Source organism: Lotus japonicus, chromosome 1 (genome assembly GCF_012489685.1).
Source record: "Lotus japonicus ecotype B-129 chromosome 1, LjGifu_v1.2".
Classification (NCBI taxonomy): Eukaryota; Viridiplantae; Streptophyta; class Magnoliopsida; order Fabales; family Fabaceae; genus Lotus; species Lotus japonicus.
Genome location: NC_080041.1, coordinates 113495679 through 113519976, shown reverse-complemented (window position 1 = coordinate 113519976; position 24298 = coordinate 113495679). Strand labels below are relative to the sequence as shown.

The 24298-nt window shown below is 35.3% G+C and overlaps 2 protein-coding genes across 2 annotated transcripts; both read right to left on the bottom strand.

Annotated features, from left to right (window-relative positions):
• Positions 1-232: 232 nt before the first annotated feature.
• On the bottom strand, positions 233-5585 carry LOC130719862 (beta-glucosidase 24-like). The gene is made up of 14 exons (XM_057570463.1): positions 5414-5585; positions 4568-4644; positions 4436-4489; positions 3561-3614; positions 2868-2943; positions 2709-2786; positions 2340-2424; positions 1962-2199; positions 1577-1692; positions 1232-1449; positions 1096-1130; positions 900-1002; positions 573-666; positions 233-413 (listed from the first exon to the last, which is right to left on the bottom strand). Exons 1-14 carry the CDS (start codon positions 5583-5585, stop codon positions 233-235), a joined length of 1581 nt encoding a protein of 526 aa, XP_057426446.1.
• A 3290-nt stretch (positions 5586-8875) lies between these two features.
• On the bottom strand, positions 8876-13862 carry LOC130729431 (40S ribosomal protein S6-like). The gene is made up of 6 exons (XM_057581192.1): positions 13722-13862; positions 13553-13617; positions 12305-12362; positions 12101-12209; positions 10344-10616; positions 8876-9251 (listed from the first exon to the last, which is right to left on the bottom strand). Exons 1-6 carry the CDS (start codon positions 13725-13727, stop codon positions 9013-9015), a joined length of 750 nt encoding a protein of 249 aa, XP_057437175.1. The 5' UTR covers positions 13728-13862; the 3' UTR covers positions 8876-9012.
• Between the last annotated feature and the right edge of the window lie 10436 nt (positions 13863-24298).

Here is a 24298-nt window from a genome sequence, read left to right as displayed (position 1 = left end):
TTCAGCCCATGCCCACTCATCAACTACAAACACTCTCTGTTCACAAAACAAAAACAACTAGAAAATACTAATGAGAATTTTGTATTAATTGCTTACTTTTTATTCAATGGGAGCTACAATGCCCTAATATTTTATTGAATTTAATATAATACAATGTATTTAATTTTTCAATAATTTTTTACATTGGCATGGTTATCTCAAACCATTTATCTTTCGAGGTCTAGCTCTGCATCTAGAAATTCTTGTTTCCTGTGAGAAACCATTTGTACCATCTAGCAGACCATTTTGGTATACGTTTGAGATTATCATTAAAATCAATAGAAATAAGCCCAAATCTGTCGGAAAAGCCACCGTAAAATTCAAAGGTATCAAATGCTGCCCAGGCAAAATATCCACCAACATTAACTCCAGAACTGAAAATGTGTCAGCATATAAAAAAAGGTTATTATAGTAACAAGAAAAAATATAGTATACTTTGATTCAATGAGTAACTATATAAATAAATCATATATAGTATAAATCACTAAATTTATATTATATATGTACAAGAAATAGTTAAGATGATGACTTACTCAATTGCAAATTTTGTGTAGTTTAGATGTGCAGCAATATAATTTATCCGGTGACTGTCTTCCAATGAATTGACAATTTTTCCCGAAGAAATACCTACAAGAGGGTACCACCAACAGGCAACATTATATTGCATAGTTAATCAATTTTAGGGAAAGAATGTGTATTTCACCATATATTTGAATTCACTTTTAATTATCATATATTTATTTCTCCATTCTCGAAAGATACTATGAGTAGATTTTTCTATAATTTCTTCTCAAGCGTGGAAACACGTGTCTTGTTACAATGCTAAAATGTGATAAGAAAAGAAGAATGAATGAACCAACCATTTTCAGTGATATAGATCTTAGGATTTTGGTACTTTTGCTTCAAGTGTATTAAGACGTTATATAATCCTTCTGGATATATGAAGCTTGAAGTTGCTGGATCCTATATTTAAAGAACATTATAAGAAGCATTAAAAGAAAAATATAATATAATTAAATAATAATTTTGAATGCATTCTTCTATTAATAATCTCACCTTGAAACCTATAGTTTTTCCTTGGGCGTTTATAACTGCAATTCATAAGGAATGAGAAACAATTATTGAGTGATATTTGTGCTTCTCTTATAACGTAAAAAAAAAAAATTAAAATGCAGTTGGAGCAAAAACTTGCCTTCTTTCACTGCTAAAGAGTCATAATTGTCTAGATTCGTAATGCGTGTTTTGTTTGGTTCATTTCTAGCATAAAAAGATCTATAGTAATTTAACCCAATGAAATCTATGCTTCCTTTGACTAAAATTTTCTCCTCTTCAGTGAAAATAGGTAGCCTATCCCCCACAAGCTCTCTCATGGTTGTAGGATAATCCCCATAGAACAACGGCTCCAAAATCCTATTTGTTAAAAAGTAGCAAAACACAAATTACATTACGTACATAAGGTGAACATTAGATAAGGAGAATAAATCGTGATAGCTTAGAAGTAATAAATAATGAAAGTGGTTTAGTTAATTGAACTTACCATCCAGAGAAGAAATCTGAAAGTCTTTCACTAGCAGCTACATCTTCTGGTTTAAAACTGTAGGGAATGTAGTCTTCCATACAAAGAACAATTCCAATTTCTCCCCCTTGTGTTGCCTTCATCATTTTAGAAAATATTCAGTGAGAAATTCTAAATTCTTTCTTGGTTCTTATTTTAAATTGAATTCCACTAGTGACATGAGTTTAATTTGGATTCATATAGTAACAGGATTTTATTTAATTTTACACAAATAGTATCATTTTTTTGACACAATTAAATGATATTATTGAGATAGCTTTGCGTCATAATTAATTGTTGAAAATAAAGCATCATAATTTTGAAAAAAATATAATATAATTAAACTTATATAATATATATACCATACTTTGTATTTCTGATTGTATATGTTTGCCGCTGTAGCATGGCAAAGTATGGAGTTGTGAATAAACAAATATGCTTCTTTGCATTCTTTGGTAACTTGGCACTTTTCAGCGGAAGGATTCTGCATTCCGTGCATGAAATTAAACATAGCAGTTATTTCTTGCTCATTGAATGTAGCCCAATGCTTAACTCGATCTCCATAGGTTTTGAATAGAAGATCACTATAATCCTTGTAATGATTCCTGAAATTATTATTTTTAAATAAACAAATTAAGAACGATGTAATACTCAAAGGTTTTGGTTTGTCTTATTTTAAATTCAAAAGTATTTGAGAAAAATAAAAGACATAAATATGAGATAATATTATAATATGATTGCTTACAAAATAGAGATATTCAAGAATCCCCCTTGTTTGTAAAGGTGAAGAGGATAATCAAAGTGCAAAATTGTCACGAAAGGTGTAATACCTACATTGAAATACATTAGAAAAATCAAAATCTTAAAAGATTATTTGAAATAAGGGGTTGTGTAACTTTTTTTTTATGAAGTTAAATAACTTAATTGTAAATGAAATGTTAATATTGTTACAAAATCTGAAATAGTTACAAATTTCAGTGTAACTTCCAACCCACATATGTTAAAATATAACTGATCCAACTAAAATGAAATTAATTATAGTTGAGTTAAAATAGATAACTCAAAAATAAAGCAATGAATCTATTTTATGAAATAAATAGTGAGTGCTTCATACCATTTGCGAGCAATTCATTGATCAAATTGTTGTAGAAGTTGATTCCTTCTTGGTTGATACCTCCATTCAAGGTTCCATCTATTCAATGTTGAAATTAGTAAAGAAAAAAATAAACAACAACTGGACCTAGATTTATTTAGTTGACAATGGAAAAAATACCCGGCAGAATTCTACTCCATGCGATGGAAAATCTGTAAGAGTTTACTCCAAGTTTCTTTAAAAGTGCAACATCCTCCTACAATATTATGAAAAAATGAATTGGAAAAATATATAAGTGACGATATTTAGGTGATATTTTCTTTATTCTCTAACAAAACTATTATGGTAGTAATAAAATTTGATGTGTGGTATTTCTATGAAAAATGTTGACATATAGTAAGTTATTTCCCCTCTTTTGTGAATTTAAGCACTGAGAAAAGTAGACTTTTTAAAAAGGAAAATTTGTTAGTATATAAAGTTTTCTCAAATATTGAAAATAGCAATACATCCCAGAATAAATAGTTTTATTATAAAAAAAAATTGAAATTAATGTCTTAGAAAATATTTATATTTTAAAAGTAATTAAACGAATAGAAAGCACTTACACCTTATGGGATTTGAATTTACACTCTTTTAGAAAAAATTCTAAAATTTGTACCCATCAAATTACCTTACCACTCAGCCTATTTCTTCATCCAATTTCTCCAATACTTATCGAAACAAATATTTAAAAAATGATAATTTAAATTTCATCAATTTAATTTGTAAGATTTAAAATTCCTTAACATTATAAATTTATTAATCCAAGCAAATAGTTATTTAACCAATTATTCTTAAAAGTATCTTTGTCTAAAATATGGATAGCTAACTAGCCTTATATCGCTTATAATGTTCTATCATTGTAGGATACTTGTCAGCATCTCTAATCTCTCCTGCAAGTTGAGTAAGAAAGCAAATGTATCCGTTAGATAAATAGATGGATAAACACATTAAATTAAATAAAAAAAAGTAGAGCATCTTCTAAGCATAATATATTTGCAAAATTTATAAGAAAAACCCCTTTTAAATCATGATTTTTGAGACATATATAATGATGAAAATAATTATACAAATACTATTACTAGTAGAACCTTATGATATACTAAGTGTAAATCCTCCTTAACAATACAACTAACTTAGCATGCATTTATCTCTATCGTGTATTGTACAAATATGTTAGATAATGAAAAAGGGATTGGAACCGACCACATTCAAAATAATTTGATCACTCAAACGATTAACAAGTATCTTGTGTTATGTCAAACAAAATGCTACATTGTGAAGTTATACATAATAAGAATTTGTGATTTTTTTTCGTAACATATAGCATATATGTATAGAAAAATAATATTTTAAAATTTCAGTCATGTTTCAAATAGGAAAGTAATTTGATTATATTTGGTTTCACATTTTTTATAATTTGGAATAAATTTTTTCCTCATAAATATGTTTCTAATAGCTTTTTCCACAATCAGTTTTCTCCCCAACGCAAAAAAATTAATATGTTCCAAAAAATACAACGAGTCAAGTAGTGACATTTTCCATTTATAGCGGAAGTTTGGGTTTACCTTTACAAAATTTCCAAACTTGGATGCATATTATGCCCAAAAGTGATTTGAAGGTTTACAATTAGAAATTTAAATATGCAACAAAAAATCTAAAGCAAACAAGACAAGTATAAATATTTTCCAACCCTTAAAGTGTTGAACTATGTCATCCCATACACTTGGTCCTCTCCCTCCTTCATACTGTGATCCTTCAACCTATATTTAGTAATAACACGTTAAGTACTATAAGCAGTTCATGTTGAAATGTTCTCTATGACTACAATGTATTTTCACCTGCAGAGCAGAGGTTCCAGCACCAAACAAAAAATCAGCTGGGAATGATCTTCTTCTAATCACGTGTGGAGAAGTCCCTACATTATTTGAATCATACAACTATATTAAGTTACCTAAGACATTTAATAGCTAATTCAATTATTTTTTCGCAGTAATCAGATATCACGACAAGAATGGTGCATTGAAACAAAAGTATAGGTCGAGTTAAGGAAAATAATGAACTATAATATATGAAACATAAAAAAAATGCAATTGACAAACCTCGACCCTCTGTTGAGATATACAAGAACGAAATAATGAAGAAGGTTGCCAAAACATGTCTAAACATTCTTGAAGATGATGAGACAACCATTCTCTTCATCCAGATAAAAATTGTTGAATTTGATAGGTAGAAAAGACCCAATTATATAGAGAAACAAATTGTTTTTTTGTTACATTTGATTGGTAACAAATTTTTGTTTGCATACACATGGGAAGAAAAAGCAAACTAATTATAGGTATATAACAACCTACAATGACATTATTTTCTATTTTTGAATGTATATCGACATGTCTAGGATAAGCATGGTGCAGTTTTGAAAAACCAATTTTGTAGTTCAGTTTTATATACAAACTGTTTTATTTCTTAACTGGTTCAAATATCTGGTGAGCTGGTTAGAACCCCGTTCAAAACCGGTTTTATCACCAAATTAGTTTTGACCTGTTTTTTCTCCAAAGTTTATTTTTTATATTAAAATTTAGTATTAACTATTAAAAAAAATAATTGAATTCCAAATTGTAAGAGCTAGATGACATATGGGTTGGGGATGAGGAATGCCCAGTGACCAATCATAAAAAAAATGCTACCATGAGAGAGAAGCTTTAGTTTATGAGAGAGAGAGAGGTCGTAATCAAGATCGAGGTTGAGGGTCTCAGAGGCAGCTCTAGGTGCGACAGCTCCATCCCACGGTGGTTTCCCGACAATAGCGGCACTGCGATTCTGGCTGGGAGGAGGAGGGCAAGCCTCCTTAGTGGTCATGATTGAGATTTTCATGGCGTAGCATGGTGGCCTGGATCAGCCATGGTGGGGTTGAGGGGATTCCAACTTCCAAGCACAGTCGTGCATGGCAATGCTCTATTGAGATGACTAGAAGGGTGAGGGAAATGACGACGTTTTCATTACAGAATAGGCTCCTTGAAGTACTGGTTCGACAATGGGAAAGTCTAATATGTTGTTGTTTTACAAAGGGAGTTTAGGTTCAGCAGAGATGGCGGTGTGTGAAATGAACTGCTTGGAGATTGTTGATTCCTTAGCTCAGGATACATTTAGGTTCCACATTTATGCCAGAGACTTTCTTGAGATACACGAGATCTTGGCCCGCAATTGGGAAGTTTGTCTTCGTCATGTTCCTAGATAAACTATTGTCCTTGTTGATTGTCTTGTTGAAATTGTAACAACTCTAAAGTGTGGTATCACTATCTTGGCTGATGAGGGTTCTACCCTTCTTAGCAAGGGATGTTCTGTGTCTATTTTTTTTTTGATACATCGGAAAATAGGATGTTCTGTGTCTATAGTTGTTTGGTTTTTCGTTTATTTTTCCATGAAAAAATAATGATAAGTTAATAACATACGTTGATTTGTTCTCGTTGATCGTAACCGCTCACTCATCCATGGACTATGTTTCTCTACTGCATATGCACAATATTGTTGGTTCTATTTTAAAGTTATTTGTTACCTACTTGCCCTCATGTGAAATTCAGACTTTACACATTTTAGCCGCCTTCGAAAAATATTATGAGTTTGATCTTATTACAAAGAAATTCCCTAAGGTGAGATGTATAAAACTTTTGATCCTGATTCTTCATCGTTATGCATGTTTCTAATGAAGAGGCTAAACAAATAAAAATGTGCATATTTTAAAAGATTGTAGAAGCTCTTAATCTAAAATTAGATGCGGCAAATTGGCAACAATATAGTGCAACAAAAATGCAGTTCTGCAAACACAATTGGAATAGCGAATAGAGCTTAAAAGTATGCTCTGAAGAGAGCTAGTTGTTGTGGATGATATGCAACAGAAAGTAAAAACTAAATATAATCAAAGTCATAATGTAAAAATTAAAATTTTAAAATAAGAATAATATTGGGAAAAAATGTAACTCACTCCGTTATGTCCACTATCAAAACAATAGAAAGGTATTCTATTATAAAATATCCAAATACGAAAATAACATTATTTGATTTTGATTCGTTTCATTATATTTCATTACACTTCATTCCAATGTGTTCTACTAACTCAAACAAACTAGCCTGCGGTCAATACACCCAAAACCACACCAGTAACCCAAGTCAATAAGATAGACGCGAAATTGGTGACGTGAAAAAATTTAGAAAACCCAAGTTAAAAGTCATGTTAGGCTCACTAATTCACATGGGTGTGCCACTTGGACGTCATCTCGGACACAGGGTAAAATCAATGAAGTTCACGACGATGTATTTGGTGGGACAGTGAGTTTAGTGACACACCGTGGTACACTTGAAAATTTTAATTGTTAGGACATGAATACCCTTAATTTATTTCTTCATTGGACAATAGTGTCCCCATCTTCACCATCTCTTTTACTCACACCTGCGCAAATTTAGGGTTTCTTCACCCACACAAACTGAAAAAACTTCACTACCCTTATCTCTTTTACTCACACAACTCATTCAAAATTGAGATTTTTTTTTTCATAAAATAAGAATTAATATATTTAAGAAACACTAGCTACATATATTTAAGAATTAATATGGTTACATGAGAAGAAACACAGCAAACAAAAGATGGGAAAACGCACACTACATATGAAAAGAAAACAGGAACAAAATAGGGTAGAAAAGTCTTAAAATCACAAATTACAATTCAATCACGCAACGAAGGTAGCAGCAACCCCATAGGCCATAGAAGCTTTCCAACGCCCCCACAATGTCCATGACAGCGCCACCCACACCAAAACTGAAACCAGAGACAACGAGCCAAGCAGACCTGACCACTCCTAATCTAAGAAACAGTAGCCAAGCAACCAGCATGGTGATAGAGGTAGGGATGAAATGGAACCTCATATGAGAATGGTGGGGTAAATGGGTAATATGAGCAATGGATATTTTTGTAAATTAACATTTTAACTCTAATCAATCTCAACTGTTCAATTTTAAAATTAATATATCCAATGAATACTATCCAACTGCACCGAAACTGTCCCACCGAAGTTCACACTCAGGCGATGATCAAAGTCAATCATTTCCCTAATCATCATGGGAATGAAAACCTAAAATTTCTCCAATGATGGACTGACCGACCAAAAACTTATTTTTGATAACCATTTTAATATGGGCTTTGTAAATATGTTTGTGAATTGTGATGCTTATATTTATGAGTTTTTGGTTATGGTCTTATACACTATTTTTTGTTGTTTTAGTCTCTTCTTATTTTAAATTGAGATGTTTTAGTCCCTTAACTGATTATGTGGCAAATAAAGAGCCACATCATCATTGACACGTTACATGGCACCAAGTCATCACATCGCCCCACCCCTTCCTTTCTTCTTCATCCCCACCACCAGTTGCACCGCCCTCACACAAGAATGCTCCTCCCCGCCACACCAGAGACTTCTCTGTAGACTTCCACCTACCTAAGTCCAAAATCGAAAACACAACTTCTTAACTTGATCACTAAAATATCCCTACACATTATTTGAAATACTAGAAAACAATCTTGACGAAAAAAAAAACACTAAACAAAGAAGAAGAATGAGTGTAAACGGTCAAAGAATATTAAGAGAATACAGCTGGCCTCCACTAATTTAATGCATTACCCTAGAAAGATGAAAATCTTCGCAGAGAACAGTGGAGCTGAAGAGCTTTGTAGAGTTTGAAAAGAGGGAGGGCTTCATTGGTGATCATGGCTAAAGGTGGCAAATGAACAAGGATGTGGATGGTGACTGAAACACTCAAAAAGTAATCCATACGGGTGAAAGCAAGATTGGGAAATTAAAAAGCAGAAAGGTCAAGACTCAAGCTCACAGATGCATCAATGGAAGCTGATTTCTATGAAAAATTACAAAGCCCAGATTTCAATTCCGTTTAAACGTGCTTGGATTATCATTGATCGCAATGACCCGCATTAAAGTCGGTGAGACAAATTCAATGAAACAAACTATTACTTCTAAATATGTTTTCAGATTGTGAATTATGCAAACAGGAGTATTAATCTCGAGATGGAAAAAATGCAGGTAAGAGGCCTACGGGGTAACCCAAGAAATTACTAATACATATTGCAACTAGTTAAAAAATAATTCAATAAGCAACACTATATTAAGAAAATCGATGTATTTAAGATATAACAAAATCTCAACTGTCTGTCATAACAGACACCTTGAAAAACAAAAAATACAAAAAACTACAATGATGTTTAAACTTTACCATATATCTATATAGCAACAGCTGGCTTAGAAACACTGGACAGCTTGGACCTCCTCTTTGCCAAGCTCTCGCTGCGACGCTCTCTCTGCTCCTTCAACCTGGAGGCGAGGAGCTTCTGGTACTCGGCTGCCTCTGATTTTGCCTTGGCGATTCTCTTCTTCTTGTCAGCAATCCTTGCGCGCTTTCTCTGGAGTGTAAGAGGAGTGACCAGTCGTTGTATCTTCGGAGCTTTGCTCACCTTTTTACCTGCAACCAAATACCAATTACGTTCAAACTATAATTCATTGCAAAGTACGCCAATACTATTCCAACTTCATGTGATGTACCTAAGGCACCATAACCAAAGTATGCCTAAAATAATTCATTTGATTCCAAGGGTTCTGTTTCTCATCCCAATTACATCATAAATATGCAAAACACAGGGTCTACATTTGAATGAGTAGAATGTGTGGTATGGTTTCTGAACAAGCACGCATAAGCTAGATATCTCCTAACAATTAAGGGCAATCAACAGGAAGGGGATTGGGTACATTGTATATAATTTTCAATATCAATAAAAACTCATCCATGAATTTTTTTACGCCTATTCGGAGGATCTACCAAACTGAACCCCATATGCATTTTCCAGGCAGTAAAATCAAGCAACAACAACACAAGCCCTTCCCAAATGTGGTGTTAGCTATGTGAACTAAACAAATATATAGGCTCTAATGAAAACCAAATTATCAATAAAATCAATAAAAAAATGCTTTTAGTAAGAATGCAAGAACCTACAAATTTGAATTGTCATGAGTTAGTATGCATTAAGGAGCATTATGTTTGTTTAAGGGTTATCATTCTTTATCATGTAACCACTAAGTAAGCATTTACCTCTTTAGCTTTATGTCTATTAAGTATTTTTAATTGAGAATTATGTAGTTGTCACTATTACAAATGGTGGACCAAGTTATGTATCATGTGTGGCAAAATAATAGAATTCCTCATTTTATATATTCTCCATCTTTATTTTTCCAAGTAATTTTGCGATATAACTAAAAAGAAAAATACTAGGAATATTGCAAAACAATACATGCATGAAGTCATGAACCAAAAATACCGACAGTACTGATTTTGGACTAACATTAACAGATAAAACAGCTATGTGAGAACTGTGTCACCATCAAAGATTAGCACTAATAAATATTAACTTTATAACAAGTATAAATTACATGTTAGATAAAGTTAAAATTTAGATTTTTTCTCTGATTACTGTAATACTTTTCAACATCTTGGACCATATTTTTAATCAAGCACCCAATGACAATTGAACAGAAAATTTACAAGCACCAGAAGGTTTACCAGCTTTTGTTGTAAATGTCCGACGGTATGTATTGACATACTTCCTCACATCATCCTCTTTGGACAGGTTGAACAGCTTACGGATTTTGGATGCTCTCTTTGGACCTCTCATCCTAGGCTTCTCAGTGTCGGTCAGACCTGGTAAATCATTCTCACCCTTCTTCACAATGACCAAGTTCAAAACAGAGAGATCTGGACTGACAATACACCCACGAACAGATTTCCTCCTGCGCTCTCCATTACGCCTTCCATATCCACGAAAACAAGGTGTCCCTGTAAAAGTCACCAATGAAAACCAAATTAACAATGTTAAGTGGCTGTAGTGTCAGTAGTCAATCCTGGACAATGGCGTAGAACAGCCAACCCCGAACTGATCTAACATGATAGCAGGCAACAGGATGGACATGATACTGAAGACTGTAATACATGTTAGAAAATAAAAAATTACATACAGAATATAAAAATGCTCAAAACTATAAAATAAAAAAATTAAAAGACATATTCATACTTAAGAAGTCATACTCTAAAGCTGAACACACAAGTCTATAACAAAAGTAAGGGAATGAATAAGCTTAAGCCTGAGTTTATGATACTATGGCTGCACAGAACAAGGGTAAAAAAGAATAACAATCACTACGGAACATAGAGGTACAAAAGAGGGTGATAGGTAAAACAAAATTAGGAGAACACAAGAGGGGTGAGCAACAGAACAGAGATACAGGAAAGGTGCGGATTTTTCTTCTACTCAAAAGAACAGAGAGTAAAGAACATCAGAATAACCAACACAAAATAGGTGTGCGAACTCAGCAAGAAATCCCAGAAATTGGTCAGAAACAACACAGAATGCAGGGGCACTGATGAATCGCATCAAAACAGAGAGAACACAGTGGGTGGTGTGGGTAAAGCTTGGAACAAGGCTTGGAACCCTAATGGCTGATATGATGTAAAAAGGGGGTTGAAATTGCAAAAAATAACAAAAAACGTTATGCTTTGTTTGGTTGAGGAGAGAAATAGAGAAGATGAGTAGAGAGAAGGATGTGAGAAATACAGTAAATTCTGTAGGTTGTTTGGTATGATAGTGATAGAAGAGAAAGAGAAGAGAAAGAATAATGTGGAATCTCTCTCCTCTCGTTTGGTTGAATAGAGAGTGGAAAGAGATTGATTTTTGTCAATTTTATCTGAAAAATATAAATATTCATAAAGTGGTAGGATAATGTAGAGGGATTAGGGAAGTGAAATAAGAAATCAACTCTCCCCCATCTCTCTCCACTAACTCTCTCATGCATAAAACACAAGGGTGATCCGCTATCTTTCCCCTAACTCTCCCTTCCAATCACCCTCTACCAAACATAGTGTTAGTTTCCAACACAGAATATTGGGAGGGGAGAAAGGTTTGACCTCCCCAACCCCAAGTTTCAGCTAGCGACCACAACTAGTGCCAATTGCCATGATTTGGGTGCAAACACAGCAGCAAAAGAAACAAAGCAAAAACAACTCCACAACGTAAGTTTCAACACTGCGATAGCAGTAAATCGGAAGCTGTTAATAGCTTTATATTATTATTATTACAAAAGAAATAATTCACAAAAAAAAAATGTATGGGATGATATTAGAACTGATTTAAAACACGAAATAAGGGCACAGCGCCACAGCCAAATGCAAATCAAGTAAGTTGGACCAATGACATTCACAGTGACCAAAAAGAAAATGCAAGAGATTCCATCAAACTAAAAAAGGAGGCTACAGAAAAGACCTACCCCTGTGAAGCAAGAGACGAACACGACCTGGGGTCAGCACTCCCTGCTTCATTGGGAAACCTTGTTTGTCACAACCTCCAGTGATTTTGAAGACATAGCCTTTAAATTCCTGTTGGCAGCAGACTTATAATGGTGAATATAAATTCAACAAGTTGTTTTTCAAAAAAAAAATTGGAACAGATGGGCTCAAGCTAAAAAGCATACCTCACCAAGTGCATCTCCAATGACCTCCTGTGAGATCCTCTTGTCCCAAAATGCTCGTCTGCAATTTAAATTCAAAATTATTATAATCAGAAAAGTCATGTTGTCCCAAAACACAATAGACCTCTCTAGGGAAAAACAACAAATTTCAATCAAATTGAGCCAGTTACGTTGACATCTAGTGGCAGAGCTTTATTGTGACAAACTGACAGGTGTGCTCCCCTACAGTTCTCAACTTTCTGAGGTACATAAGAAAAATAACTTATTAACCTTCATTTCTTTTACATTATATTTGGTAGAGGGTGATTTGACAAGATAGAGAAGAGAAAGTTAGGGAGGAGATAATTAATCACTCTTGTCCAGTATGCTTGTGAGAGATAGATTGGGAGAAATGAGTGAGAGTATAAATTTACACACACTTTCCCATTTTATCCCTCTATCATTATCATACATTCATACTTACTTACAAATTTTATATATTTTAATATTTATGGTAACAATGTCATTTTACATAAAAGGAATATTCTCTCTTCTCACTTTCTATTCAACCAATCGAGAAAAGAGTGTCAATATCATTATTTCTCTTCTATTTCTATCATACCATACAGCCTACAAAATCAACTTTCTCAAATTCTCTTTTAGGAGTGCACATTATAAAATTTAATTTAGACATGAAATGTAAATCACTATTCACAATGGCTAACTTGATCCTCTTCCCCCGGATCCCAGATATCCTAAGGTTATCCACCAAATCCAACTACAACTCATGTACGACCCATAATATGACCAAATTCCCACCTTACATCCTCTACAATGACAGCACATCTTTGCCTCTTAGTCTTTCAGTGACATGATTCAGTAATCTTTCCCGTTTCACTAAGAAAAAGTGAGCCAGCAGTACTTTACTTTGAAACTGTGCTGATGTTACTACTTACTACAATATTAACCACTGTTCTTCCCCCTCAAAACTATTTCTCGATCTCAACTACTGTTGCCACCTTAACATCAGTGTTCATTACACCTTGCACATCAGTAGTGCTACTTGTTCAAATAAAAAAAAATTAAATAAATTTCAAAGAATACACATAAACAAGCTACTTGTTATTGATACTAGAAATGCAGAATAAACATAAACAATTATATGCAAGCCATTGGTTCAAATCCTAAAATCGAGAAAAGTAAATTCTAAGCAAAGACACAATACACATTCATCACAATGAAAATGACGACAAAAAAGAGTGAAGAGATTACAGTTTCAGATCATCGTCAATCTCGAGCTTCTTCTGGCACCCAGTGGTTGGATTTGCAATGTTGAACTGCACAAGATAAAATTGCAAAACAAAAATCAGCAACGAGAAATTGCGAAGCAAAACGAGAAATCAACAGAGAAGTAACAATTAGGGTTTCGGGAGAAGAGAACCTTCATCCTGCAATGTTCTACTGCAACCGCCGCAACGAACTCTCTCCGACTCCGAGAGCGATCACCAAACTCAAATCATGCGCACGGTAAGAAGTAAGTAGTAGGGCTTTAACAAAGAATTTTATTTATTTTCAAGGTGTGACTTGGGCCCAAATGTGCTTATTTTATCACAATCAAAAAAATGTGCTTATTTTATGAATTCATTGGGCTACTCTTGCTACATGTCCAACCCAATAACCATACAAAATATGGAAAACCCCATATACTAAAAAAAAAACTATGACTTAGAGCATCTACATCGGTGTCCCCATAGGATAGCTCAAGTGGTAGGGGAGGTCCAGGGTTCGATTACTGGTGGCTGCAATTTATCTTTTCGATGTACCAAAAAAAAAGAGTATCTGCATTGGTGGGGAAAATTGAGTTGCTTACTAACATTTTCTCTTTCTTCAAGTTTCCCTCACCACTGCAATAAATGAGTTGCTCCAACTTGCCAAACAAAGTTTCTCTCTGCAACAACTCTCATATAGTGGTTTCTTCTGAAAAGTAATATTATTGATAAGAATCGGATGGTTCACGGTTAAGGTATAAATGAAAAAACTGCTGGAAGCAGGATTTGAATCTATGACATGAGGGAAGCAAAACCTCATGCATATGCTAATGTGCAGAAATTAGGGGGCCTATACTCAACCACAAAAGCTAGCTCAAGAGTTGAGGTTTGCACAACCCTTATAAACACTTGATTGGCCTTATCTCTAGCCAATGTGGGACTTCTAACACACCCCCTCACGTCCAGGATTGAACAGACTGGAACGTGGGAACAACAACGGGTGGCCCAAATATGGGAGGTCTCCACACAACAAATGGATCTAGGATAGGCTCTGATACCATTTAGGAATATCCATGTAGATTTCTTCATCCAATTCACCATTCAGAAAAGCATTGTTCACATCCATTTGTGCTAAATGCCAACCCTTAATTGCTGCTAGTGTTAAAAGGGTTCTAACTGTTGTAATTTTAGCCACAGGAGAGAATGTTTCAGTGAAATCGAGACCTGGTGGTTGAGTAAACCCTTGTGCTACAAGTCGTGCCTTGTATCGTTCTATAGAACCATCAGCATTGTACTTGATCTTAAAAATCCACTTGCAGCCTACACTTTTTCTGCCAGAGGGTAAGGGAACCACACTCCAGGTTTTATTCTCCTCTATTGCGTGAAGTTCTGCTGAGATGGCCTTTCTCCAATGGTCATGAATGGCAGCTTTAGCATAAGTAGTCGGCTCCTTTTCAGTTGTTATTTGACACACATAATGCTTGTACGCAGGAGCAAGTGCACTGTAATCTAGAAAGTGTGATAAAGGGTAGGCAGTGGAAGACCCATGTTGCATGTTGTAGCAATGAAAATCTTGCAAGAAAGATGGAGCCCTGTGTTCTCTTGTTGATCTGCGCAACTGTAGAGCCTGATTTGCATTATTGGCTGGTCCTGCAGGAGCTTGTGGTGAATTAGAAAGATCATTTCCTTGTGTCTGGTCTGGTTGTTGATGTGTTGATGCCTGCGATTGGGTTGGTTCTGGTTGAGGAAGAGGATACACAAGATCATTCAACCAATTATCTGGTTCAGGTTGATGCTTGAAAGGAAAAATGTCCTCATGAAACTGAACATCTCTAGAGATAAACACCTTCTTACTTTGTGGATCATATAATTTGTAGCCTTTGTATCCCGTTGGATATCCAATAAAAACAGTAGCAGTTGCTCGAGGAGTGAATTTGTTTCTTGTGGAGGGCAATGTAGAAGCATAACACAGTGTGCCAAACACTCTAAAATCATTGTAAGCTGGTTGCTTGTTGTAGAGCAGCTCATATGGTGACTTGTTTTGTAAGTTTGGTGTTGGCAATCTGTTAATGATGAAAGCAGCTGTGCTAATACAATCACCCCAGAAACGGATGGGTACATGTGACTGGAAAAGCAAAGCTCGAGCTACATTCAACAGATGTTGGTGCTTTCTTTCAGCTACTGAATTTTGTTGGGGTCTCTCAACACATGAGAATTGGTGGTGTACACCATGTGTGGCAAAGAAATCAGTTAGAGCTAATTCCTTTGCATTGTCTGATCTAAAAGATTTAATAACCACATTGAATTGTGTTTTCACAAAAGCAAAGAATTGTGGTATGACAATGGTAGCATCAGATTTGTGTTTCAACAAATGTATCCATGTAAATCGACTTTTGTCATCAACAAGAGTTAAGAAATAAGAATAACCATCATAAGTTGGTTGTTTAAAAGGCCCCCAAATATCAGCGTGGATAAGATCAAAACAATTACTTGAAAAATTATGATGAGATTCAAAAGGCAATCTATGTTGCTTGGACAAATGACAAACAACACAATGATAAGAATCATCAATAGAAGACAACAAATGTAACTTTTTATTGATCAGATTGAACACTTTATTGGAAGTATGACCAAAACGAGTATGCCAAGTACAAAAGGTGGGATTGGACAAAAACAGAATTACAATGAGAAATAGAAACAGGCACTGAAGTACATGAATGAGAAACAAAATTACAAACAGGAACTAATGTTTTTGTATTTTTGGAATCAGCAACAGTTGAAGGAATTGAAAAAGTAGAAGACAGATCTTGAGACAAAGCTTTTGAAGACAATGGTTAACTCTGAAGAAGGTAGAGTCCGCTATGAACTTTACCCTTGCCAATCGTCATTAAAGACTTGGGGTCCTGAATATAGAAGGTATGAGCATTGAAAGTCACAGTGTATTCATAGAATTTAAACAGTGAGCTCAAAGACAGTAAATTGAATCTGAATGAAGGAATATACAGTACATTATACAGTACAAGTGATGAATTGATTTGCACACTTCCTATACCTAGCACTGAGACACGAGTGGAATTTGGCAGTACTACAAATGAATTGTGTAAGGGTTTAAAAGTGAGATAAAGAGACTTAAGGTGACAAATGTGTGAAGTAGCTCCAGAATCAATTACCCAGGAATGTATATCTAAGAAAGAAAAGGAAGAAATGGATCGAATTATACCTGCAACATCAAGAGATGGTGATGCCTGTGAGGGTGAAGAAGTAGAAGTAGAGGCAAGATGAGTGGAAAGGTACTGGATCAACTGTTGGCACTGAGAAATAGTAAGCTGAGGGCACTCATCAGTGGCTGAATCATTCATCTGACATGAAACTTGGTTTGCAGAACCAGTATTTTGCTGATAATTTTTCTGCTGAGTAGGCTTCTTGTAACCAGGGGGAAAACCAATTATCCTATAGCACTTGTCCTTTGTGTGGCCAAGAACACCACAATGAGCACAAACAGGTCGTGTGTCCTTCTTTGGATACTGATTCTTGTTGTAATAACCTTGCCCAGAAGGATACTGAACTGCATTTGCTTGAGAAGAGACCTGAGAGTTGGTCTGCATAGTGTTGTTTGTATCAACTGCAAATGCTAATGGAGGTGGTGAAGCAGATGTACCAACCTCCCTTTGCTTTTCCTCTTGAATTAGCAAAGAGAAAACCTTACTGATCGGAGGTAATGGCTCCATGAGAAGGATTTGACCGCGCACCGAAGCATAATTCTCATTCAATCCCATGAGAAACGACATCACATTCTCAGAATCAAGAAAATCCTTTAACGGAACCAACGCACCACAATCGCAGGGGAAAACTGGTCTGTAAGAGGCTAACTCCTCCCATAAGAGCTTCAGCTTAGTGTAGTAAGCACTGATGGAATCAGTTCCCTGAGTAGTACTCAAGATTGCCTTGCGTCTCTCCGATCGTTGATCTTCAACGATTTTCACTCCGAGAGCGATCACCAAACTCAAATCATGTGCACGGTAAGAAGTAAGTAATAGAGCTTTAACAAAGAATTTTAATTATTTTCTGTGGCAAGTATCAAGGCGTGACTTGGGCCCAAATGTGCTTATTTTATGAATTCATTGGGCTACTCTTGCTACATGTCCAATCCAATAACCATACAAAATATGGAAAACCCCATATACTAAAAAATACTACGACTTAGAGCATCTATATCGGTGTCCCCATAGGATAGCTCAAGTGGTATGGGAGGTCCAGGGTTCGATTACTGGCGGCTGCAATTTATCTTTCCGATGTACCAAAAAAAAAAAGTATCTGCATTGGTGGGGAAAATTGAGTTGCTTACTGACATTTTCTCTTTCTTAAAAACTGCTGGAAGCAGGATTTGAATCTATGACGTGAGGGAAGCAAAACCTCATGCATATGCTAATGTGCCAATTGTGTTGTGTTGGATTGCCATAAGCAAGTTTGCTTGATAAACCCCTAGGTTTAGAAGCCACAAACAAAATGCTTGATATATCTCTAAGATAAAGTCATCATCTTCACCAAGTGAACATCACCAATAAAGTAGTCATCATCTATAAACACTACAAAGGAATAAGCTAAAATCTACTGTTCACTTTGAGAGTTTTATTCAGTGTGTCAAGGTCCACCGTAAGGGCTACTTTTGATTCCTTTTTGTTGCTTTTTTTATTACAAATTGCACCAAATTTATTGGAATTATGTATAAACTATAAAGTAAATAAAAAAGATAGGTTCAATAATACCCTCACCCTCTCTCCCCCTCCTCCACCGGAATCCTCAACCCTGGCAACTGCCGCGAGCTCCGCTGCGAGCACCACCATCGCAGACAACCCAGATCTGCCTCTATTCTTCACTTTCTATCGTGCATTCCTTTCAACAGTCGCCGTCCCACCTCGCCGGAGAACCGCCAAACACCTCTTTCAACAGCCGCAAGCATCCCCTTCATTTCTCCTCCGGCGAGCTCGCAATCTCCGACGACACAACCACCGCAAATCCCAGTTTTTTGACAGGTTAAAAACCCTTTTCTCCTTTATCTGATTTTTTTGCCTTTTTACTACTTTTCTGAACTAGACTGTAAGTGAAAACTTTTCAACATCTAATTTCACTTTTCTGCACCAATTCAATTTAGGACTATACTTTACATCACTTTTTTCCCGCTAGCACCCTATATAAGGCACTCCAATTGAGATTTTTGTGGCACACACTCATACCACACATGAAAATGAAGAGAGTTTGTATGAAGCTGGAGTCAAGAGAAGAAGTTTGTTGTGGAGGAGTCCACGGGAAGGCTGAAGCCAGACCTGATCCATGGGCGAGATTGCCGGAGATAATGTCTAAAGGCTCTTATTTCTGTTACTTCAAGGTATCCAATGCATGCAAAAATAAACAATTTCAAAGAGCTTTTATTTTCACTGTTCATTTTCTGATAAATTTTGTTCATTTGGATTTACTTTTGAATGCCAACCCATAGTTTGTTGAAGATGCTACCACCTTTGTAAGTGGTGATACTAATACCCTTGAATTTTTCTGTAGTTCTTTTTAAATTATAGTAAGAGTGATAGAGTTTCTGAATCTTCTTTTGTTGTGTTGTTGTATTAGACTTCCAGTGCAGCAAACTCTATCCACTTCTACCGCAGGTAAAAGTCATTTCTTTTCCTATTCTAATCTTATTTGTTATGACTCTTTTATCTATGTCTAGGAAGTATTTTTCTCTTTGGCTGCATATACCGTAGTGTTGAACATGTGATAATTTCTTAAGTTTCTCACTTTGCAAATAGGAAACTGCAGTTGAGGAACCTATTGAGGTTGTGTGTAAGTCAGTGGACTAAACTATTCCAAAGAAATTTCCTATAGGTATTTTCTTTGGGATTTCTGTGATATTGTGTGTGTTTGATATGTGGAATTGATTCCAGATGCATGAATAGGAGATTCATTCAATAAACAAAGAAGCCCGCCTGACTTGGAAGTTGAATCAAATTTCTTCAAAATCTTAGGGAATAACCATCATAGTCCATAAAAAAACCAACTTGGAGATCCTTAAAACCCACACAACTTATATTTACATTTTATTAAACTTGATTCTTTGGCTTCAGCGTTTGCAAATTACTACAAAGAAAGTAAGAATAGCTCTAGGATTGAGCAAGGAAAGCTCCTTAATGTTTGTCTATAGACAAACTTTTCCAGCCAATGAATTGAACCCTGTCTGACCTGCCATAAACTGAATTTTTTTCAGAGATCTAGAACCTGCCAGTAATTCAACAAAAGTATGTGCCCATTCTCCATTTAATTTGCTGCATCTTAAATCCTGTTTTCTCTTGCCATATTTCTCATAAGGTTTGTTCAGTGTAGTCTAACTTCACTATCTTAATTTAAGTTATGTTGATTCTAATCCCCTTTACTATAAATATTTATACAGCTGTAGTATGGGAAGTACACAGGAGAATTCTATTGTTTCAAAGCATTATCCTTAATATATAACTAGGGTTTAGTTCTTACTAAAAATATTTATACATCTTTAGTTCTTTTTAAATTATAGTAAGAGTTATAGAGTTTCTGAATTTTCTTTCACTGTGTTGTTGTATCAGACTTTCAGTGCAGCAAACTCTATCAACTTCCACCCCAGGTAAAGTTCATATCTTTTCCTATTCTAATCTTTTTCTATGACTCTTTTACCTGTGTCTATGGAAGCATTTTCCTCTTTAGCTGCATGTACCTTGATCATTTCTTAAGTTTCTCACTTTGCAAATAGGAAACTGCAATTGAGGACCTATTGAGGTTGTGTACAAGTCAGTGGACTCAACTATTCCAAAGAAATTTCCTATAGGTATTTCCTTTGGGCTTTCTGTGATATTGTGTGTTTTGAGGTTTATGCTTCCATTTTGAGGGAGCAGTTGATCTGGAAAATAGAGCAGATAAAAAAGAATACCAGGCAATTCACAACCAATTAACTTGGTTGGGAAAAGAATGAGTAGCAAGCTGGCCAACATACAATTTCTTCTATGATAGAAGAAGAGATGGAGGCCAATCCACTTATGATTGTTTATCTACATGACATTTAGGTTCATTACCTCTCTATTCCCTTTTTAAAGTGTGAAACAAATAGATAATTTATTATCAATTGGAGGGAGGATTGAAGTAAATACTTTACTGATGCCTTTAGGACAGTATATTGGTGACAATAATTATTTGTATCAATAGGTTTCTTTGGCCTCTAAATTTTAATTCAAGATTATGCCTAGATTTTATATTGCATTAAAATCAATATGATCAAACAAGATCATGAGCTACTGCTTATCAGTTAACAGATGATCACTAATAACACTTAGCATAAGTCAAACTATCCTGTTCACGAAAGACCTATCATTGTTAACAATTCTTTCATTGTTCTTTTGTTCAGTAGCTGAATTGATGAAGCAAAGGTTTGCTAAGCTGCTTTTAGGGGAAGACATTCAGGTGCAGGGAATGATGTTTCTTCTGCATTGGCTTTGTCAAGCGTCATAACAAACCTGGTTGGTATATACCTCATATAATGCAAGTTAAACAAAATGGGCTTCAATGATATGCTTGATAATGTGGGTTTCTTCTGTTACTTTGGATACTGTTGTGGGTAATTTCTCTCTCTTACATTGTGTTTTTTTATATGATTTTCTGCAAATGAAGATTAATGTAAGATAAGCTTTTTGTTATATGCAAAATTAATAACCGAGGTAGAATTTTTTTTTTTTGCAGGTCTTGGCTTGGATAATCTATATATGGTGTATTGAAGATTGATGATACATATTATAGTTTCTCATATAAATATGGTTATGAATTGAATAGTGTTGTCAGAACTAGATAGTGTCCTCATTCATCAAGAATTTCAATGGTTCCTTGCATGCTCATGTGCTATGAACTTTATTATTTACATTCCTTGGTTGAATAACCAATGTATGCATAGAACGACATTGACTCTACTTTCCTTAATGTAGTTTTGACAGCTGATTCTATATCATTTATATAGGATGTGGTTATCATGAATGGAAGATAGTTATATTTTTCAGCTGTGATGTAAGAATTGTCATAATATCTTTTTAATTTAAAATAGAAAGAGATTCCTCATTTTTTTATTAATAATATATATTAAAAAATATTTTAACTCATATTGAAAAGAAGTACAAGGGGTACTTCAACCCAATACAATTGGAGAAAGAAGGAAATTATTATTTTTAACTCATTTAGAAATAGTAGTGTATAATAGTATGGAGTAGCAGATTAGTTGCATATATTTATAATTAGAATCAATGAGGTTGACTTTACACAATATGAACTACCACTCTTAATTTCAATCTTGGACAATTGAAATAGTTACTCAAAAATTTCAATCAAACATTTGTTTTTCCTAAACATTGTCCTTCGTATAACTCAGTTATGTTGCTAAATTCGATTTAAAACTTTGTTGTTAACCATTTTATCTTCAACAGCAAAACATATATAGTATTACCATATTTTACACAAAAAGCTAAAGACTTTATTAAGTAGTGGAATTTAATTTTAAAAAATATAATTCTAAATTTATTGTAGTCACATGTTTTAGTAACAATATTTATTTTCTCACACCAACCAAAAAAAAAAACAGATTTTAAATAAAAACCAATTATTACACATGTATGGTGAAAATTAAATTTGAAATAGATATTGTTGGGGAAAATATGTTTTTATATCCTAGAGTTCAAAATAGATTAATATAACCATTAAATAGTATTTAATTTATATTCATAATAAATTATTGATTGTAATTAAAACTAGCAACCGTGCATCGCACGGGTTACTATCTAGTTAATTCAACAAATGCAATAATGTATGCTTAGCAAGCTTCATATTATCATGCAGCCTTGAGGTTCTAACTTTCTTCGGGTAAATAGCCAAGTTGGTCCCTGAAAGTGTCCGCCGCCTTCAACTTCGTCCCTAAACTTTCAAAATGACGCCCGTGGTCCCTGGATGTGCAAAATCTCTTTCATCAGCGGTCCCTGGATTAAAAAAAGCTCACGCCGTTAACAGAAAGTTGAGGTGGATTTTTTTTTTGTAAAGCCAGCAGCTGATGTGGCATTTCAACCCAGGAAACAAAATAGTTAAATAAAAAAAACAACTTCAGGAAATAAAAAGCTCACCGTAAATTAGTCTTCATCATCACATGAACACCACACCAGTACCTCCTTCCATTCTGCTTCCAAATCCATCTGAGATCCTCACTCCCTAAATCAAATCCAACCCATGAAGAACCCCACCCCCCACCACCGCTAGAAGAGGAGTCAGTGAAGAAGGTCCTCTCTGAAACACCCATTTTCAAACCCCACCAAGTTCTGATTTTGATAGCAGAATCGAAGACCCAAATGCGTCTACTTCAACACCCAGATCCGGTTTTGATAGAAGAAACAAAGACCCAAATGCCTCTACTTCAAAACCCACCAGAGAATTTCGAAACAAAGGATGTCAGAGAGGAAATATTTCTCAGCTTATAGAAGCATGCAGCATTAGCGAAAGCTTCTCAGCCGCCACCACTGCTACCGTTACAGAGAAGAGAGAAGACGAAGCAACCAGCAAACAACAAAGCGTAAGAGAGGGAACAGGGACGCAAAAGTGGAGTCGATCTCCATCCAGGAAGCAAAGGGTCAAATTGGTTAACGGTCGAGTCTTTGAGGGTTTATTATCTGATGGGTTAGCGGCGGTGGAATCCTTTTCCTTGCGGTGGTCGAAGTCGAGCTTCCACCCTTGCTGCGGCGGTGGTGGGATTCGTGCGGTTGGTCGCCGCCGATGTCGCCTAATCGGACGCTGAGCCTCCTTTGCCGCTTGGTTCTGATGGGTTCCAAAGAGTTCAGAGTTAGGTTTCCGCCGCCCTTGAGCTGACCCTCCGCCGCATGAATCTCTGTCATTCCACTGCAATACGATACTTCGAATCCGTTGAGTTTGGGAGTGTGATCGAGTGGGTAGAAGCAAGTAACTGAGAAAGTGGGTATGGTGTTCTTGGATTGGAGTGGAAGGGTTTGTTTTGTTTTGTTTTATTTGTTCGTTCTCTGAATAAATTGAAATGATTTATTAGCTTACATGAATAATGAATTCTATTTCTCTGTTTTTCCTCGTTCAATTTTATTGGAATTTTGTCTGGGTTTTAAGATTGAAGAAGGTGCAATATGATGGTTATGGAAATCGATCGTTTATTTCTTGATTTTATGATTTGTTGGGTTGATGAATTTTGTTTTTTGGAAGGGAAAAAGGGTTGGGGGTGAGGGACAGTGTGAGAGGGAGGGGATGAGGGTGGGATGAAGAAGAAGAAGATGAAAAAGATGGAGATGGAGGAGGGTGATGGTGGTGGACTGGTGGGGAGAGGTAGAGGAAGAAGGGGGAGAGGAAGAAATTATTTTCAACCATTGGGACTAAATTGAAGTCTTTAAAATTTTCCCAATAATCATATGCCACGTCAGCTCTGCCTTTACAAAAAAAAACCATGTCACACTTCTGTTAACGGCCGTTAACTTTTTTTAACCCAGGACTGCTGATGAGGGAGATTTGGCACATTCAGGAACCACGAGCGTCATTTTGAAAGTTTAGGGACGAAATTGAAGGCGGCGGACACTTTCAGAGACCAACTTGGCTATTTACCCAACTTTCTTCCATTGCCTATAACCACCTTTGTTTTGATAAGAGACTAAACTTGAAAGTCACTATAACATTTACCTAGTCCAAAAGAACA